General features: G+C 36.8%; 1 protein-coding gene across 2 annotated transcripts in view; it reads right to left on the minus strand.

Moving 5' to 3' along the window:
* Positions 1–2,130: 2,130 nt before the first annotated feature.
* Spata16 (spermatogenesis associated 16) overlaps positions 2,131–20,013 on the minus strand; it is a 232,536-nt gene continuing 214,653 nt past the window's right edge. For both annotated transcript variants that reach the window (XM_004834609.3, XM_087186515.1), the window contains one exon: positions 2,131–2,448. In XM_004834609.3, coding sequence (XP_004834666.1) covers positions 2,326–2,448 — 123 coding nt within the window. In that variant the 3' untranslated portion in view covers positions 2,131–2,325. The remainder of the gene's footprint in view (positions 2,449–20,013) is intronic.

The following is a 20,013-nucleotide window of genomic DNA, read 5'->3' on the forward strand; positions in this document are numbered from 1 at the left end:
TTTGAAAATAAAAAGCTGACAAACACAGATAAATACATCACCATGCCTTGAAGAATGATCAAGGAATAAGTAAAAATGATCATGTGCCTGAAGTTAAAGTGGATGTAGATTAGAACATATATAACTTTCCTGTGGTTATGGGAGGTGGGGCTCCTTCGGAATTCCTCCTTTAGAGGCAGGACTTCTAAACCTGAACCATTTCTTCCAGAATAATATTTTGTGGCAGTTTCCCAAACACATTTTAAGACAGAATTGACCATACTAATGTTGCCAGATTGGGAAAATTGTTTTAGATATTTTGAAAGACAAATTGCTCCTAGAATTTGAGATCAGTAGAGCTTTGCTTTTCATGTAGAGGCATCAGCAAAAGACAGAGGGACACAGTGAGGAATGCAAGACAAAGGAGACTGAATTGATCAAAGCACTTAGGGCATGGACTGGTCAGACAATTAGTAATATTGAAATTTGGTCTGACCAACAAGCGTATAATACTTGCGTGGCCAAGATGTCATTTGGGGGTGTGCGTATTTAATGTTTTTGAAATGTTACAGAAGGAAATCTCGTACCTTTGTGTTCATGTAAATAGCAGAGAAAGAGCTTATGAACATAAAACATTTTAATGGCGGGGAGATCCCGGACAATGTTTGGAGGAGGTGACAGCAGCAATGGTCAGATGGAATGCTGAGCCATTTACCTGAGGGTACCATACTCAGCTCAGTGTTCATAAAAATAAATAGTTTTCCAGTATTTACGAGAACAGAACAGAATTGAGATGCCATTAGAAACAAAAAGGATGTTCTTGAAGTGTGTTGTCTTTTATCATAATTAGATTAATAATTAACCTGAGGAAGGTGTTGGCAATAAAGATGGAGGATAGAAGGGGGGGCTATTTGATAAAATAAAAATTAAGCAAATGTCCCCAGGGAAACTAAGGTCATGACTATTTTATTTCAATTATATGTTATTTGTAAATATATTTATATATTTATTTTATTAGATATTTACATATCATATATAGTACTTGTAAATATATACATTTATAGATATATTTATATTTTACATTATGACAACATAAATTTAATAAATATTAGACTTAGCTATTACTTGATCTCTTTACAATCTCATTGTATAAAGAAAACTCAGCACCCAATATTTTGCTTTTTTTTTTTCTCATGTTGTTTATTACAATGTACTGTGTAGTTCTACTATTATGCTTTCCTGTTTATTTTGTCCTTTACCTGGGTTCCTCCTATTCTTCTTGTATTAGATAGCTTTCCCATTGCTGGACACAATACAATGCCTGACACAATTTAAAGGAGGAAAGGTTTAATTTGATTCACACTTTAAGAGGATTCAGTTCATGATCAGTTGGCTCCAAGGCAGGAACAGCATGGTGGAAGGGCATGGCAGAAGAAAGCTGCTCAATTCATTGAGGCAAAGAAGAGCAGGGGAGGAGAGGAAGAGTGGAGAGACCAGACATAGACTCCAAAACCATGCCTCTGTGATCCACCCAGACACCCCTAGATATGTGCTCAATCACTTCCTTAGTTGGATCCCAAGCCAATCAAGTTGATACCCCATCATGCTCCCTATTCTCAAAACCTCAGGTTGGTATCAGTTGGGGTCTTGAGAGATGGCTATTGGTTCACTACTTCATCAAATATGTAAATTTGCATTGTGTTATTTAAGGGGCAGGGAAAATACAATATAAAAGATCCAGAGAAAAGAATAGAGATTTTAATCAGATAACCTAATGATGATATCAGCCATACTTCCTATCTCTATAAGGACTGAGAAAGTGTAGTGTATTATCAGTTATATAATTCTAAATTTCCATTTATAACTTCCGCTCATATCTGTATGTGACATGCGAATAATTCCCCCATACCAGGGATTGAATTCAGGACTTTGTGCTTGCCAGGCAGGCACGGCACCACTGAGCTAAATCCCTGGCCCAACATGTGAATAATTTTTATTGAATACACATGAATATAAAGATATACTAGAAGCAAACTTGGGTGTACTTGATATCCTTTGGTCAATTTTGAAAGAACAAGCAGGTAAAAGAGCCAGCAATGGTTATTTTATAAGTTATTTAATTAAACAAGACAAATTTAAACAAGAGTCAAGTCAAAATTGCTGAGAACATTTATTGCTGCCAGTTGAGATTGAAGTGTAGAATGTCTTTGCTTAAGATGAACTAAGGGGAGTATCACCTCATTCCTTAGGTGGCAGGCTTCGCTATCCAGCCATCACAATTGGGGTGGTGGCCACCCTTGGCTTTTTGTCTGGGACATCTACGTGATAGGTACTGCTCTGCAGTGACTAGCTTTGCTGCAGATTTTGAAGCCGCTTCAGTTTTGCTTTTTGCCTTCGAGCAGCTCTGAGTTTTTTAGTTTTTAAGAAACTGTCCTCTAATTGGTATAGAAAATTTTCAATTCGTCCAACCTAGAAGAAATGAACAAATATGACAAGGTTTGTTGTTGGTTTCCTGGGTTTTGTATACTTAGAAAAATGATAGAGTGCTTAAAATTAAATGACACACATGCACATGTTGGAACAGAACTGGCAGAGACAGCAGGGATTAAACATAAAAGCCTGTTTCTGTTTTCATTTTGGCTTCCTTGTTTTATGAACATGGAGCAGGCATATAAGAATTGGCTTTATCATTTAGACCTATATACTGGGAATGGAAATGGGATTATCATCACCACACTGTTTTTAATAGTCAGAGAAACCCAAGATTTGAAAAGGCAGTGGACAGTGAAAAATTAATCCATGGCAAATCCTTTTCTACTCTTTTTATCAAAAAAGAGAGAAAATGACAAACCCATCATCTTAAAAGGCAGTAGTTCTAACATGTATGCACCCTTGGTCATATTGTCTTGGCAAGAACCATTTCTCCTTTAAATCAAAAGGAAAATTTGAAAAAATATATGCCATTAAAAATGCCATACTCCAAGGGATAGGACAAAAAATATACAAAACAATTTTTGAAAAAATCTTTCTTCAAAGAAAGCTTACAATTATTTAGTGATGGTTGAATGTGTTTATAAAATTTGTCTGAAAGAACTGTAGTATGCAAGCTTACATATATACTGAATTGGGGTCTTATGAAAGTTAGTAGATGTAACAATTCATACTTAACCTTGACTCCCAAGACCTGCATATTCTAAGAATCTAACATCACTTACTAAAGAACCTATTCTCATAAAGTTAGCTCAAAGCGAGAGCACATACTAGTCAAGGTATCATCTACTTAAGATAAAAGCACTTAGAACTTCAATCTTCCAATTTTGTGTTCCACTTTTAAACTGTTCGATGTATCGTTCAGAATAATATTCAAAAGACAATTCAGATTGTCAAAAAGAGAATAATAAAATAAGCACTCAGCCATATATTATAATTAGGCCTTACTTCATACCAGGTGATATAGACTGTCCACTGGGTTCCTTTAGAAAGTAAGATAACTTATTTATATGAAAACAAATCTTTTTGAAAGCCTTTAAAAAACTGCATCAGGTAAATTTCTCTGAAAGCACTTTGCCACTTATGATGTCTTGTCATTGTAGGAATCATCAAAATAATTTGACAGAGTATTTTTAGATCCTATCTTGAAGTCAATACATTATTCTATGTATTCCATATACTTATACTATCTGATTTCCACCAAACTAAGTAAAAAGGAAAATAACATAGAGCACAATCAAGATGAATATAACAAGTGACACTTTACTTGTACTTTAATAATTGATTTTATGACTCACACATGTAATTTGCACAGAAGCTATATCATTTAAATCAAAGCTTTTTACAATGTAAATGTTTGCAATTGGCCTAGATACAAGTCGGAATTATCCTAATGCAACAACAACAAAAACTTTCTTCAATGAGACAAAAAAATAATTATTTGAAAATATCCTCTAAGTAGCAGCTATTTTTTGAGGTAATTTTTTTTTTTTGTACCAGGGATTGAACTCCAGTCCTTGGCGCTTGCCCAGCAGGCAGCAAAACCACTGAGCTAAATCCCCGGCCCAGTAATTGTTTTTGATAGGAGTGGTGTTGACTAACTGGGTTGCCTTTCGTAGAAAAGACAAAGAAGAAACACAAAATGAGATATTGGAATACAGAGTACTATTGGATTAAGCAGAAGGTCTAGAGTTGACAATATGTGCTTGTTGTACCTGGCCTATCTGTTCATCTGCTACCTGGTTTGTCTACCTACTGTCTTTTCAATCTATCTTATAATGACATGAGAGTGATCACTTTAGGATGTAAATCTTATCACATCTCTCCCTTACTTAAAAGTACCTTGTCCATTTATTTTTTATCAGTGCATGTTTGCAGTACATGCTGAATACATTTACTGTGGGTAGTTGTTACAGGTACATGACACATCTTAATTCTTTTTAAACTCCCTTCCTCAATTTCATGATGCCCTTCCCATTGGAGAGAGATCTATCTCCCTGTTTTCTATTATTTATTCTTTATTTTGCTGTTTAATTTATTTATACTTTGGGTTTCTCATATAAAGCTGGTATACTTAAGCTGGTGTTCCTGACTTTTCTCACTTAACATTGTAGTTTCAAGGTTTATTCATTTTCCTACAAATGACTCAAGTTTACCCTTCTTTATAGCAGAGTAGTACTCTATTCCATATATATATATACATATATATTACATTTTCTTAACTATTTACAGTATTTGTTTGTGGAAATAGTTTAAATGGATGCCTAAGCTCTTAACATGCCCTCTACAGATCTAGGTGAACTGGTTCCATATGTATCTCTAGATCTAACATCATTCCATTCACTTGAAACATGCAGTACATCTCTGAGTTATCAGAGCACTCTTGATCTTCCCAATACTATGAACTCTGATGCAATATGTCTCTCAGAACCCTAACATAATCTCTAGATTTCCGGCTAAACATCAATGCTTCAAGGAAATCCTTTATAATCTAGGCAGGTCGGGTCCCTCAGTAATATATTTCCATAGCAGTTCATTCATCTCTGGATATTGTAAATTTTTATGTACTTGCTTATAATTATTTATATAATTTCTGTCTTTTCACTTGGATTTAAGTTTCATAAGGTAGGAACTATATCCATGTTATGCACTACTTTCAGAACTAGGATATGGTGGACTCTCAATAATCCTACTCTTTTTTTTTGATACCAGGGATTGAACTCGGGACCTTGCGCTTGTGAGGCAGGGGGGAACCATTGAGCTAAATCCCCAGCCCTGTTCTGTATTTTTTTATAATCCTACTCTTAAAAAAAAAATCCTACTTTTTAATAATAGATCAGATTTAGAAAGAAATGTGTTTCCTATACTCAAAGTGATGCTTGGTATACCAGAAGGTGTTCTTTTCCCTTATAAACTAAGCACTGCTTTCACACCCCATAATTCTCTTATAATTGTTTAGCTTTGAGACTGTTAAGGCAAGGTGATAGTCACAAGGTGTTGTCTCCATACTTGAAACAATCAGAAGTAGAAGTGGCCCTGGGTGAATAGTCAGCAGGAGAACTGAGATCTGCTCTTGGCTTGGTTAATCATAACTCTGCTCTGTGATTCCCCTGGGAAGTTTCTTGCCCTTTCTGAGCTTTGATCTTCACCAACATTTGGTATTGAGAGAGAATTGGCCTGCAAAGTTCCAAGGACACATCCAGTCATAAAATTCCATGACTTGTACTCATTTCAGAGCTAAGTAGTCTAGTCCTAAAGGTGAGCACTCACATTTTCAAATCAGAGGTTTTTCCTTTAGATTACACCATTAGATGAATGGCACAATATGCAGTAAAGTAAGTCAATTTTAGTACTTCTGTACTTATGGTAGTGTAGGAGAGATGCAACATGTTTTTAGTATAGGTGCTTCTTTATTTTCTGGGTTTTTTTAAGAAAAGAAAAATGTGAGTTGAAGAGATAGTAGATTCATATAACTAAGAAGAACAGATTGCAAATGATAGAAATTCTATAAAGCCTTTAGGAAAATAAAATACAAAGAAATATGTAAGTATGTAAGAAAGGAAATGAGTTGGTTTTTAGAGCAGAGGCTTTTTTAGACTCTCTTTTTTGGTACATAATCTAATTGCTTAACTGTATCAGATGGGCTACTTGGTCATTCTAGGTCTAATTTTCCCACTTGCAAAATGGGCAGATAACATTTTCTTATGTATGTATGTGCCAGTGCTGACTTGGCATTACAATGACAGATATCAGAAAAAAGAGTGTACAGAATTTGGGAATGTCTAATGGCTGAGGGAACCCACAATTCTCTGTAAGAGGGTAGGTTCTGAGGGTAGGTTCTGAACTACCATATAGCTATTGGTCATCGTTCACATCAAAAGGTAAAGAAAATATCGTCAACTAATTTCTTAGGTCCTTTTTTTTTTTGGTACCGGGGATTGAACTCGGTACCTTGCGCTTGTGAGGCAGGCAGTGGAACCACTGAGCTAAATTCCCGCGTGGGTCATTTTAATTTATGTTTGAACACCACTGTTGTGGGTTTGCATGTGAACAAATGTAGATTGTGTTACCCTCTAAATTCATGTGTTAAAATCTAATCCTTCAGTACTTTAGAATATGATTTTATTTGGAGATAGAGTAACAGGTAAGATTGAGGTCATTCTAGTCCATAATGACTGATATCTTTGTAAAAAGGCAAGATTTGGAGACAGACACACGCACAGGGCCATTGACAAGGATTGGAGTGATGCTTCTACAAACCAAGGCATCACATCTCTGGCCAGCAAACCACCACACACTGGGGGAGTGCTGGGAGTGGCCATGATCAGGAAGCATCTTGCCTGCCTCTTGCACTTCATAACTTCCTTCTCTTTGTGCCCCAATTTACCCTGCCGAAATAGATAGCCTGGAGTGCAAGGAAATGTTCCTTGTACTCTGTTTATTGTAGCCCTAGTTGACATGGTCCTAGAAACAGCAAACTTGCATGTCCCTGTTCCCACCAGTCTTATCAGTCAGCTAATCTGGTAATAGAACAACAAATTACCAAGGACAGTCACCCGGCCCCATCTGTTTGTACTTTCCCCTCCTCAAGCCTTAAATAAAGTGACATGCAGGCTGTGGTATTCTTCTCTGCTCGCCAGGCCAGGCGGGGAGGCCCCAGCTGGTCCCACTTTAATTCTCTTTTGTTTTCTTCATCTTTCATTGCCCTACTCAGGCCCCTTTCCCTTGTTGCGAAGGCCATGCCAGGGGAGGGCCATGGAACCGATTCTCCTCACAGCCCTCAGAAGAAACTAGCCTCATGGACACTGGTCTCAGACTCCCAGTTTCCAGAGTTGGGAAACAATACATTTCTGTTAGTTAAAGGATTAAAAAAAAAAAAAGAATTACAATGTGTTATGCACATGTACCAACACCCCACAATGAATGTATTTGTTACGTACTGCAAATATGTACTAATGCCACTTGGTTAATTTGTGGTGCTTTGCTATGGTAGCCCTAGCAAATGGATGTAAATACTTAAGCTATAAAATGAAAGAAAGCTCAAATAATTTCTAATTATCTCTTTAAATATGACTTTGATGCCTTAAAAAATTCACTTCTCCCCTTGTTTGAGGATCCCTACGTGGCTGGAGCCCCCTGAATTAGCTTAATGTACACTGGATACCTTAGTGGTTTTCTGCCAATAATGGCAGTGACAAATCAATCTCAAACATGAAAGAATGGATAAATTACACTGACAAGGAAGATTCTGGGCTTGAACTCTAGACTTCTTATTAGATTTCATGTAGTGTGGATCAAAGAGAGAGGATTGGATATGTTTATATGGGTTTTCATGCACATGTTAACGCCTTGGGAATTGGACGCTCAAAGAATTAAAAATAAATAAGGCTTTAAAAGATATTTTTTAAAAGAAAGAAAGTTGAGGAAATAAGACCCAAATTCTTTAGGAATAAATATCAGGCTTACATGACTATAGTGGTGGTTACAGAATGAGAATGTGTTTTCAGTGATTAGCAGTTTGGACCAAATCCTCTCTGCAAAATAGACATTTTACTACACCACAGTGGATTTGATAACATGAGTTTCTTTGCTCTGTTCCCATTTAATTTCCAGACCAAATGCTTTTACATATTTATTATCCATAATGGTTTGAATTTTAATTCTTATTAGAATTACAATTATTTTCCAACAGGCTTGAAATTAATTTCTAAAACAAACTTAGTTTCTGAGACAAAGTTGTTTCTACTATAATATAGCAGCTTCCTTTAACTTTTGGCTAGTTGTCAATCAGACAAGCCCTTATATTGCTCTTTTTTCATTTAGTGGATTTGGGTTATTATTCAGGATTTTAGTGATGAAAGTACAAAATGAAATTCTGAGGTACCTACTTCTGACATGTCATAAAATAGGTAAAACATTCCATACCAAACTGTATTATCAACTATTGATTAAAAATGCCCATGATGATAACACTCTTTATTAGTTCTGGATAGAGCTAAAAACCTATTGCAAAATTTTGCTGTCACTTTATTCAGGGAATTATGTGTTATAGTATGAATGTGTATGTCCTCTTAACATTTATGTGTTGGAAATCTTCTGGAAGTGATAGTATTAGAAGGTGGGGCCTTTGAAAAATGATTAGCTCAAGAGAATGGAGCGCTCATGAATCAGATTAGTACAGTTCTCTTAAAGAAACAAAAAGGCCCAGCATGGCACAGTAGTACATGCCTGTAATTCCAGGATTCTGGGAGGCTAAGGCAGGAAGATTGCAAGTTTGAGCCCAGCCTGGGCAATTTAGTGATTTATCAAGACCCTGTCTCAAAATAATTAATATAGTTCAGTGCAAAGGCCCTGGTTTTACTCACCAGTAACAAACAAACAAACAAACAAAGTCTCAGGGGAGCTTGTTTGCCCTTGTCAGCTTGTGATTACACAGCAAGAAAGTGCAGTCTGTGAACCAGAAACTGGCCTTCACAGGATGTGGAGTTTGCCAGTACCTTCATTTCACACTTCCCAGCTCCTACAATTGTGAGAAATGAATTGCTGTTGTTTGAAAGCCGCCCATTCTATAATATTTTGTAATAACAGACTGAACAGACTAAGGCACCATGTATCATGGTTTTAAAAAATACTCAATATTTAATATTAAATATTTTCAATATTTAATTGTGTAATTTATATGAAGGTTGAATATGTATGTATTGTTAAATTTTCAACTGGAGATAATTGTAGACTCACATGAATTGGAAAGAAGTGAAACAGGAAGAATCTATGTAATTTAACCCAGTTTCACTCAATGGTAGCATCTTGTAGAACTATATTGATGTTGATTCATATAGTCAAGAAGCAGAAGAGTTCTATAACCTCAAAGATCTTCCATGTTGCCTTTCTACAGCCAAGTTTCCTTCTTGCCCTACCTCTTCCTTAACCCCTGGTAGCCACTAATCAGTTTTCTAGTTCTCTAATTTTGTTATTGAAAGAAAGTTATCTGAATGGAACCAGATGGCATATTACTCTATAGGTCTCTGCAGATTTATTCAGGTTATTGTATCAACAATTTGTTTGTTTTTACTTCTGAGTACTGTTACATATATGAATCTAACACAAATGGTTTAGTTATTTGCCCTTTGAACAATATCTAGATTATTTCCAGACTGGTGATATTGTGAATTAAGTTGCTGTGAATTTTTGTGTATAGGTTTTTCTATGAACTTTAGTCAATTTCTCTAGGATAAACATCCAAGAGGATAACTGCTGTGTCATAGAGTATAGTGGATACTCAAGTTATGACCAGCCTGACTTACAAACAACTTTCGTTAACTAGGTTAATGGACCTAATTCTGCCTTTTGTTATCTATAGTGTGTACTGAGGTACACATCCAGATCTCAGCTGTATTGACTTAAAACCAACTCGAGTTACCTCCAGCCCTTGGGAACTGATTGAGTTTGTAAGTTAAGGGTCCACTGTAGTTGCATATTTATTTAATTTTTATTTTTAAGAAATTGCCATATTATTTTCTACAGTGGCTGTACAATTTTTCATTCCCATTAGCCATACATGAATGAGCCAATATCTCTTCATCTTAACCAGCATATATAGTGTTCCAATTATGGCTATTATTTTACTCATTTTGATAAATATGTAGTGATACCTCATTGTAATTTTAATTTGCATTTACCTAATGGCCAGTAATATTGAACATATTTCAATGAATGCTACTTGATATTCACGTTGGTGAAATATCTGTTCATATCTTTTGCTCATTTTCAAATTGAATTGACTTTCTGTTTTACTGTTAAATTAGTTCACTGTTGAGAGTTCTTTATATATTTTGTATGCCAGTTCTTTTTCATACTTGTGGTCTGCAAATATTTTCTCTTGTTCTGAGGTTGTCTTTTCATCCTTTTTAGCAGTCTTTCACTGAGAAAATGTTTTAGTTTTTATGAAGTCTGTTATCAATTTTAAGTCTAATTAATTAATTAATCTACTAGACTTTTAGTGATTGTTGTTGATCTCAAGTCTAAGACCTCTTTTTTTTTTTTTTTTTTTGGTACCAGGGATCGAACTCTGGACCTTGCGCTTGCAAGGCAGGTGCCGGAACCACTGAGCTAAATCCCCGGCCCATAAGACCTCTTTGGATATACAAATGCCTCAAAGATTTTCTCCAAAATTATTTTAGTTTTACATTTTAATTTTAAGTCTGTGGCTATTTTAAAATATTTTTGGTGAGAGATTATGGTTCTCTTTCTCTCTCTCTTGCTGATATCCAAGTACTCCAGCCCCCTTTGTCAAAAAGGCTACCTTTCCTCTATTGAATTGCTTTTGCACCTTTATAAAAAAATCAATTGAGCATATTTGTGTGAGTTTCTCTCTGGCTTCTTTATTCCATCCCATTAAGTTATATGTATGTCCTCTCACCAATATCACAAAGCTTTGGTCATTATAGCTGTATCAAAAGCTGTCTCTGAATTGAGGAAATTGATTCTTCCCATTTCATTCTTTCTCAAAATGCTTTAGTGAGTTATTTCCTTTGCCTTAGAATATAAATTTTAGAAAAACTTTACATCTATGAAAAATTTTACTAGAATTTTAATGGAAATTATGTTAAATCTGTTTATCAGTTTTGGAAGATTGATGTCTATATAAGTCTTCTAATCCATAAGCATAGAATTTCTCTCCATTTATTTAGATCTTTGATTTCTGATCCCTGAACCTCAAGAATATGTGCTTTAATTTTTTTTGTTTCAGTTTTCCCAGTTGGTTATAAATACATTCATCAATGTGATAAAGCAGTTCATCCATTATAAAGGCAAAGGGATTTTTTTCTCCAGTATAGGTCTTGGGAAGTAAATGTGTCTTGAATTCCTTCTAACTCAACCAGAGATAGGCCTAACTTTCTCCTGTCTCTAGGTTAGGATCTCTCTCCAGCATAAATCCATAATCATCTGTTAATCACCTATCTCACATTCCTCTGGAGTCTTTTCTCCAACAGAAACAGTTCTGATGATGCTAAGAGGTGCAGGATGTGAGTATTTGTGCTTAGCAATATGTGTTTGAGATTACATTCTTGTCCTCATCTCCACATGCACAATTTTGATAAAGTCATAGTCAGAATGACAAATGACTCATACCTTCCTTTAGAGTTGCAAGTAAATGCACTTTTACTTTTGCCATTTTCCAGAAGAGGAAAGTTGTAACGAATGCACTATAAGTGATTGAATGAGCTACAAGTCAATTGCCCTGAACTCTGTATTAATTCTGTTTTCAGTACAGATTGGAAGATATATTATGATTCATGTAGCTACTAAGTGGTATAAGTAATATATGCTATTCTGTTATTTTCGAGACTATAAAGAATTGTAAAACTTACTGTATAAAGTACATGCAATGAATATGCTGGTTGAAGCAAAGAAAACACAGTTGGTAATTTAAAGGAAGGAACTTGTAGAATGAATTGCTAACTTACTTTTCAAAATACAGTTAAGATTCATGCTCTTCCCCCATGTCCCCCAGTCAATATTGCAGTCAATATTTTAATTAAAAGATACATTTTGAAAAACTTTTTGAAAAGGTAAAAACACTGATAGTTTTGGAATAATATGACTATTTCTAATTTCTGTTTAGCCACTTCCCTGTATTAGCTTGTAATTGGAGCAGGCATGGAGAGAGCTTAGAATGAGAGGGAGATAAACAATGTGTTGGTCCAATACCATCCATGGGCCCTCTGTGTTGTAATGGTAAAGCTTAGAGGTGTTACAGCAATATCTACCTATGAAAGCTTTGTGCATCTCTGAAGGCTAATTCAGATAACTCACCAGAGTGACCCTTAGAGCAAGTTAGATGCTTCAGGAATGACTAGTTTTCTCAGCCATCTTCTTAAAGTTTTGAAGTTGCAAGAAAAGGAAAAATGGTGAGCTATCAATGGAAACATAAATGTGATTTAGGGAGAGATGAGGAGAGGAGACAGTATGAGTAGTATCATTCAGGGAAGAGTAGTAGGTGGTGAAGTTCAGGTTTTGTCAGTCAGTGGCTGCAATATAGTGTGGGTAAGTGTCCAGATGGCCATTCACCTGTGCTCTAGAGAGGGCTGGGGGATGCCTACAGTAGCCTCGGATGCCTCTATTCCACTCACTGCCAAGAGGAAGGCTCAAAAGTTGTCTTATTAGCTGTTTTACAGAACCTAAGCTTGGGATGGGCTGGTAACATTCTTTGTGTCACTGACTTTTAGAAGTTTTAACATAAGTGTTAAACATAAAACACTCGTTTTAACATAAATGTTCCAATTAATGATTAGCAATATAGCCTTTGACTCAAACAAGTGATTCGGAAGCAAACCCTGGCAACAACAAACTTGGGTTTGTTTCCTTGTTAAAGCTCTTTTCCTCATCTTTCAAGAGAAATAATAATATCTGTCATAAGGTTATTGTAGTCATTAAATGTGATAATGTGTTGAAGTGCTTGGCACATACTGAGATCAATAATAATTACTGATAATATTTGTCACACTAATTATTAACATGTATATTTGAAATATATTTTTCCATAGCTTGTTCTGCTTGTGATAGCTATTTAAAAGTAAGCTTCAGACAGAATAAAATAGTTTAATAATTTGTTGGGTAATTAAGTTCATGTATATGATAGCAAAGTAACATCTGCACCTTGATAAACTGTTGTTTAAAAGTGGCTAAACTAGGGGGCCGGGGATTTAGCCCAGTGGTTCCATCACCTGCCTCGCAAGCGCAAGGACCCGAGTTCAATCCCCGGTACCAAAAAAAAAAAAAACAAAAAAACAAAAACAAAAATGGCTAAACTGCTAGATAACTGCTCCCTAGGTGAGCAGTTGATTTCATTTGAGCACAGAAAGACTTCTGGTGCAGAAATTTCTTGCCAAATCATCAGTTTTGAAATAGTATTTTCATCCAAAAAAGGACATAAAAGAGGTGTTCCAAGTTTGGGAAGTAAGGCCAAGTACAGGTGAGAAATGGGTGGATTATCCAATGCAGCTGCTGAAAATGTTCAACAAATTCTACAGTTTGCATCTTGACTGTCCTCACAAGGCCATGTATTGAAGGTTTGGTGCCTAGTTTGTTGCCTGTTGTATAATGGGAGGTAGCAGAACATTCGACAGGTGGGGCCTGGTGGGTGAAAGTTAGTTCACTGGGTTCATAGTCTTTGATGGGGATTTGGGGACTCTAGCCTCTTTGTGTTTCTCTCTTTGTTTCCTGGTTGGGATGAAGTACAGAAGCCTCCTCTGCTACCTGCCCTTGCCATGTTATACTGTGTTGCCATAGGCCCAAAGCAACAGGGCCAAATGGTCATGGAGAAAAACAGAGGTTTTTCTCCTCTGCCAAAATCAACTTTTCTTTCCATTAATCTGCTTAATCTCAGGTATTTTATTACAGTGATAGTAAGCTGACTGATATAAGTTAACTCCATACATTTCTGTTCTAGCCAAAGGAGGAAGATGTTAGTTTAAGTGAAAACTAAAATTCACTACCTAGATTGGAAACATTGCATTGTGGTGGGGAGATGGCCAGAACCAAGGCTTCGGGGTTTCTCCTTAGAGTAGACTTGGCTTTTCTGTGTGTAACAGTTAAGGATGGAGCTCTCCCCTTTAGGTCTGATTGCCCCAGGGGTCAGCCTCTGGCCACAATCATGAGGTTCTGCCAGGGCTTTGGTAGGGATTCTTCTACTAAAGGGGTGACCTGGATACTTATTGGAACAAACTCAATTTATCTTGAGAATTGCAAGATATCTGTATCTGGCCTCTTGTAGTTCTTTGGGCCTTGTCTCCCTTCCTGCTTGTCCTTGGAGTTTTTCCTCCCCTCCCCAGCCTGGTCAGCAACAGGAGCACTTGGATTTCCCTACATAATTTGTACTGTGGTATGGACAGAACTACTTAGCAGTGCTTGGAGCACATACTGTAAAGGAATTTAGGGATATTCTAATGAGGAGACTCATAACCAGAAGCTAGAAGATTCACCGTCAAATTGCAATAAATCTGTGGAGACTCCTTAAAGAATAAGACACATAGGAAAAGCCTGAGTGCCAGCAAAACTGCTTTGCAAATGAGTGGAACTGCTGAATCTTTGAAAAGACAGCAGTATTTTCAGAAGTACTAACCTAACTACATATTAGTCAGCAGCCCAAATGACTGGCCAATGAATGCTGCTGCTGCATGTGCAATCTCTCTCAGAAGAGTTTCTGGAAGGATTCATGTTTGAATGCTGATGTGGAAAGTAAATAAAATGTTGCAGTTTGCTCTTCCCTCTTAACCAACTTACCCTTGCCCTCTCCCCTAAGTTTGCATTTTTTCCCTGTTGGCTTTGTCATGTCAACAGTCTTGAACAGAACAGAGTTGCTAAGTGACATGTAATTCTGTCATACTTTCATTTTAAGAGACCAAATTAGTGCATCAGTGAAGATAATTTCTGTATAATGACAATGAATATGATTTATAGGTTAAAGTTTAGGATAAAAAGAAACATAAAAGGGTAAATAATTTTAAGTACATTCATATGGATTACTTAAAGGTCACCTATACTCCCTGAGTTGGATTTGTCAAAGATTTCCATATATTTTATAATACCAGATAAAATTGTAAAGTAGTATTTCTTCTCATGAAAACTCACAGGTCCAAGGTTATATGCTAGAGCATTCTCTCAGGACTTTAAAAATAATAAACTTTATTTTCCTCATTTAGTCTCAAATTAGTGATCTAGGGGTAAAGCAGAACAGATAATATGTTATTATACCAGGTCAAAGTCTGATCTTCTCAGTGAGACATTTAGGCTCTGTAAATGAGGAACAAATAACTTTTTCTTCTGAGTTCCAGGTAAAATTTGCTTAATTGATTCTTGGTGAGAAGAAATAGCAGTGTTCCCACTTACGAGGTGGGCTATTTTTTCAAGGCTCCCTTTTCTACTTATCTTCAGGCCTTGTTCATAAAGCTTCAGTGGACTTCAGGATTCATTGGTAAGTAACACAAAAATCAGACTCTAAATGTGAAATTGGTATGAACACATTATGCTTCTTAGAAGGCTATGGCTTCTTCAAGTTTCCATAAGTGGGAATCAAATTAAAAAATAAAGGATTTGCATAGTTAGGTTTTGCATTCTTTCTGTTTATAGATGCAAAACAACTTTGGTTGGAGGTCACTGTAATTCTCCACTTGGCCTCCTCACACTTGAATGCTCAGGTATCACACAGCAATGCTTGTCACTCGGTCTCTTCAGGAAGCACAAATCTTGAGTTTCTATCAAGAAAGAGTTCAAGCTCCAAAGTCAGATCAAGTCCTTAGTCTATCACTTACTGGCCCTGTGACTTTAGGGCAACTACTCACTTTCTCTGGTTAATTATACTCTGTACCTGGTGAAGATAAGTAAATATGTATATGCGGAGTGAATAGGAGACTGTTGTTACATAATAAAAGCTCAGTAAATATTAATATTTGCCCTTTCATTTTGATGGTCTGGGTTTTAAAAGTCTCATTTATGCAGATCTGGGAAAGAGTTTATAATCCTCTAGTTCAAAGTCCTTACTTTACAGATAAGGAAACTTAGGCCTGGAGAAAGGAAGTGGCTTCTGACCTAATCTGTGACAGACCTAATTTGTCTCCTAATTGCTAGTTGAGGCTGTTTTTTGTTTGTATGTTTTACAATACCAGTTCACATCTAAATAGCAGACGGAGTCTGACCACTCTCACCTGCACTGTTGCCACTTGTGTTTAAAGTTCAAGCCACCCTCATTATTTATTCTCCCAGATCAGCTACAATAGTTTCCCTGCTTCTACACTTGCCCCTTTTAATTTATTCTCAATTTAGCAGCTTACACTGCTTTTGTTTTTGTAAAGGACTGAGTTCTCTTGTTTCATTTCTTATTACTCTCATTGGGCTGGGGATTTAGCTCAGTGGTGCCACACCTGCCTCACAAGCACAAGGTCCTGAGTTCGAATTCTGGTACCACAAAAACAAAAACAAAATCTTATTACTCTTGTTCATCATACTTTAAAACCCCTTCCCTCCTTTCTGTTTCTTGCACTTTTGGAGCCATCTGACCTCAGTGTTTTGGATTTGCCATTTCCTCTAGTTGGAATGATTTCCACTAGGTATCTGCATGATTTTCTCCATCATCTGGCACTTTCCATTTTTCTATCATGCTTCCTTCTGCCTATGGCATTTACATTACTTATGAACTCAATTTGTTCCTGAGGGGTGATTGTAACTCAAGTTGGTCAATTGCCTTTGAAGTCTCTCTCCTGTATAATTTTAGGCCACATTTTCTTCCAGGCAGATCTCAGTGTCTTTTGATAGACCTCGGCCCAGGATTTCTCAACCCCACACAGGAAAGGATGTTGTAATGTTCCTTCCAGAACTCTTTAAGGGTTAAACTTGTATCTGAGACCATCTGGAAGCACAAGCATCCAGCATTTGGGTCGTAACTCAAGACTTTGGTTGTAAGTTAAAACTAAAATTCCGGTCCTAACCCAAGTTATTCATATGCCAGGCTGGTCATAACTCGAGGGTTCACTGTAGTGGTTTAAGACAACAATTAAGTATTATATCTCAGATCTACAGGTTGACCAGAGCTCATTCTTGCACAGTTTCTTTTACGCAGTTCAATCAATGGTTTCTGTGCACAAGGTTGAATTCATCAAAGGCTAAAATGGCTGGACTTCAAGATGACTGCCACGAATAGCTGACTATTGACAGGAGACAGCTGAGGCTGTTGACTATACTACCTAAATGTGCTCTATCCTTATGAACCAGGCTTCAAACAGGATCACAGCTGGGTTCCAAGAGGAACTTTTTCAAGAAAAAGGAAGTAGAAACTATCAGGCCTTTTAAAGACTAATCTCAGAAGTGGTACAGAATTTCCACCATATTTTATTGACCGAAGAATCAGCCTTGATTCAAAGAGCTGAAGGAATAGATTCCACCATCAACAAAAATGTGGTATGTGCATCCGGTGAGAGAGTAAAATGATGGCAACCATCTTGGGAATAAAGTAATAGCAGAATGAGAATCTGTCTCAGGCTGGAAAACATACCTTCAAACAAGTGGGAGTCAAGAGGATGGTCAAATCAAGGCCTCCCAGGCCTCCAAGAATGTAAAACAGTAGAGCCACTACACCTAACCATTGAGTGTCTAGAAAGACTCACTGGTAAGCAGCCAATATTTCCAAATTAAAAGCCCTGGTAATGATCATAGCTTTCTAAATGGAAGCTACTGAGAGGTCTTTAGGAAGACGTGACTGGGAAGGAACAGGGTGCCAAACTTTTCCCAAGGGCTTTTAATCTGGTTAATGTGACTCTACAAAGGATGATCGTATCAGTTTCAGACAATTCCGGTAGCAAGTAAGTAATTTCCTTTTACTGCTACAGAGTTAATTTGCATGTGCAGAAAAAAAATAATTAAAAAAACCTAATTGTACAAGCTACACTGTGTTCTGAGCTCACTAGAAGTTGATATCAACATCACCACCTCTGAGATCTGTTATCTGTAATAGAAACAGCTGTTGTACCTAATGAAAACACTTGAAATTTTCATCTGAAGTACCAGAATTATAGCAGAAGCTCCTAGTTCCACATAGTTAAAGGTTCTGTCAGAATCCCCGTTACCTAACACAATTTTCTGGTCTCTACTTCGTTACAGGTCTATAAAAAGCCTATCAGATCTGATTCATGAGTGCTGACCTCCTGCCCACATTTTTGTCTTCTTTGAAGTTTCTCTAAGAACCCAGAAAGAGAGAGAATGAAATATTTGTGTTTTTCTCTTGATTCACCAGAATTAAAATATATTATCTATAGAGTTTTAGAAAAGTAGTGGTTGTCCTAGTGTGGCTTTGTTTCAAAAAGTCCTTTGTAGTAATTAACTAAAGAGAGAAATATGCATGTTGGTCTAGCAATGTAGACATAAAAATAGGCAATTTATGTTGAAAAAAGATGTTTTCTTGTGTTGGAAAGTTCCATGCCATAGCACATTCAATTAAGGAAACCACACTTTGCTTAGTTTTGTCCTATAACAAAAAACACCCGAGGAAGCACAACCTTTTGAATATCCCACAGGTCCTATTGACACATTGCTCATTCATGTGTTCATCAAAAGTATTCTGGACACTCTCTGTGCCATACACTGTCCTAGACACTGGAGATAGGGCAGTGAAAGAACAGTGCCCTTGTAGCACTTGCATGTTACTGGAGTAGGCAATAAACTACCTAAATATAGAAAATGTTATATGATAATACTGCATTTAGGATGGTGTGTTACATAACAATAGATAACTAAAATAAGTCCAAAGAGAAGCCACAAGCTATGCTCACCTATGAACATAGGCATCAAAAACACTTAGAAAGAGGTGTAATAAGTAGCTGTCTACATGATATAAATAGATGTTAATCTCTTCCACTTTTATGGCTGGGTCCCTAGGATTTAAGAATTGGACTGTTCCTCTGTTATCATTTGGATTCATAAATAGAAGTATTTAATATACAAACGCAAATGTTTCTGGGAAGTATAATGCTCTGTCAGAGTACAATGAACTTTTTCTGTACAAAGCCAGATAAATATTTTAGAGTTTGTGATCTATTACAGTGGTTGTGGTACCTATCCAACTTAGCCAAGTTGACACAGACAATATGAAAATGAATGGCATAGTTGTAGGCAATGAACTTTATGGACAAAAATAGTTGAGTGCTGGATTTGATCTGCAGGTTATAGTTTGGTGACCCCTGTTCTAGCAATTATATTTATAGCTGATAGAAACATTTGATTATATTATTTGATACTCTTCAGCATTGGATCAGGTTGATTTCTAGCTCCAATCCTACTAGTCCTTCCTAGTGTCCTCTGAAGGTTTCTCCTCTTATGTTTGAAGTGTGCTGTTCAAGGATTTCCTTTGTCTTTATACACTCCTTCTCAGTGACCAGCAGTGTCACCCACTCCAATGACTTCATTTAACATCAATTGGTCAATGACTAGAAATCTCCATCTCCATTCAACCCTTACCCCCATTCAGCTTTTTATCCAGAATTTCAGGCTCCTGTATTTTACCTTGGGCATCCTGCCAGCACCCCAAGTTCAATTCACTTTTGTGCCAATCATTAACATGTAGTCTCTTAACTCCAAACCTGCTTCTGTAGGTAGTTTATTGATGTTGGTCTGGCATCCTGCAAACCCCATTTCTGCTTCGCCAACTGTTAGTCTCTGCCCACGGGGGCTACTTGAGGAGAAGGCAAGGACTTGACCCTTTCCTCTCTGCTTCCTGATTACTATTATCTATTTGGTGTTTCCTGTAAGCATCTCTTTAGCAAACCTTCTTCAATCAAGAAACAAACATTGGTTTCTGTAGTAGCATCTGAATCTGGTTTTTCTAAAAGTAGCAGAATTACCTCTATTATAACTCATCACCCCATAACTCCACATAGCATTATTGGGTTAATGTTCCCTCTTCAGAGGTCTGAGTCTCAGCCCTTTAGGACCTCTCCTTTGAGCTCAGAGACACCAGGGACAGCTGGCAGCACCTTCTAGTAGAAGGTCTGAGTT

This window comes from Heterocephalus glaber, unplaced genomic scaffold (assembly GCF_053883595.1).
Source record: "Heterocephalus glaber isolate CG9 unplaced genomic scaffold, H.glaber_assembly_v1.0 deba00001504, whole genome shotgun sequence".
In the NCBI taxonomy this organism is placed as follows: domain Eukaryota; kingdom Metazoa; phylum Chordata; class Mammalia; order Rodentia; family Bathyergidae; genus Heterocephalus; species Heterocephalus glaber.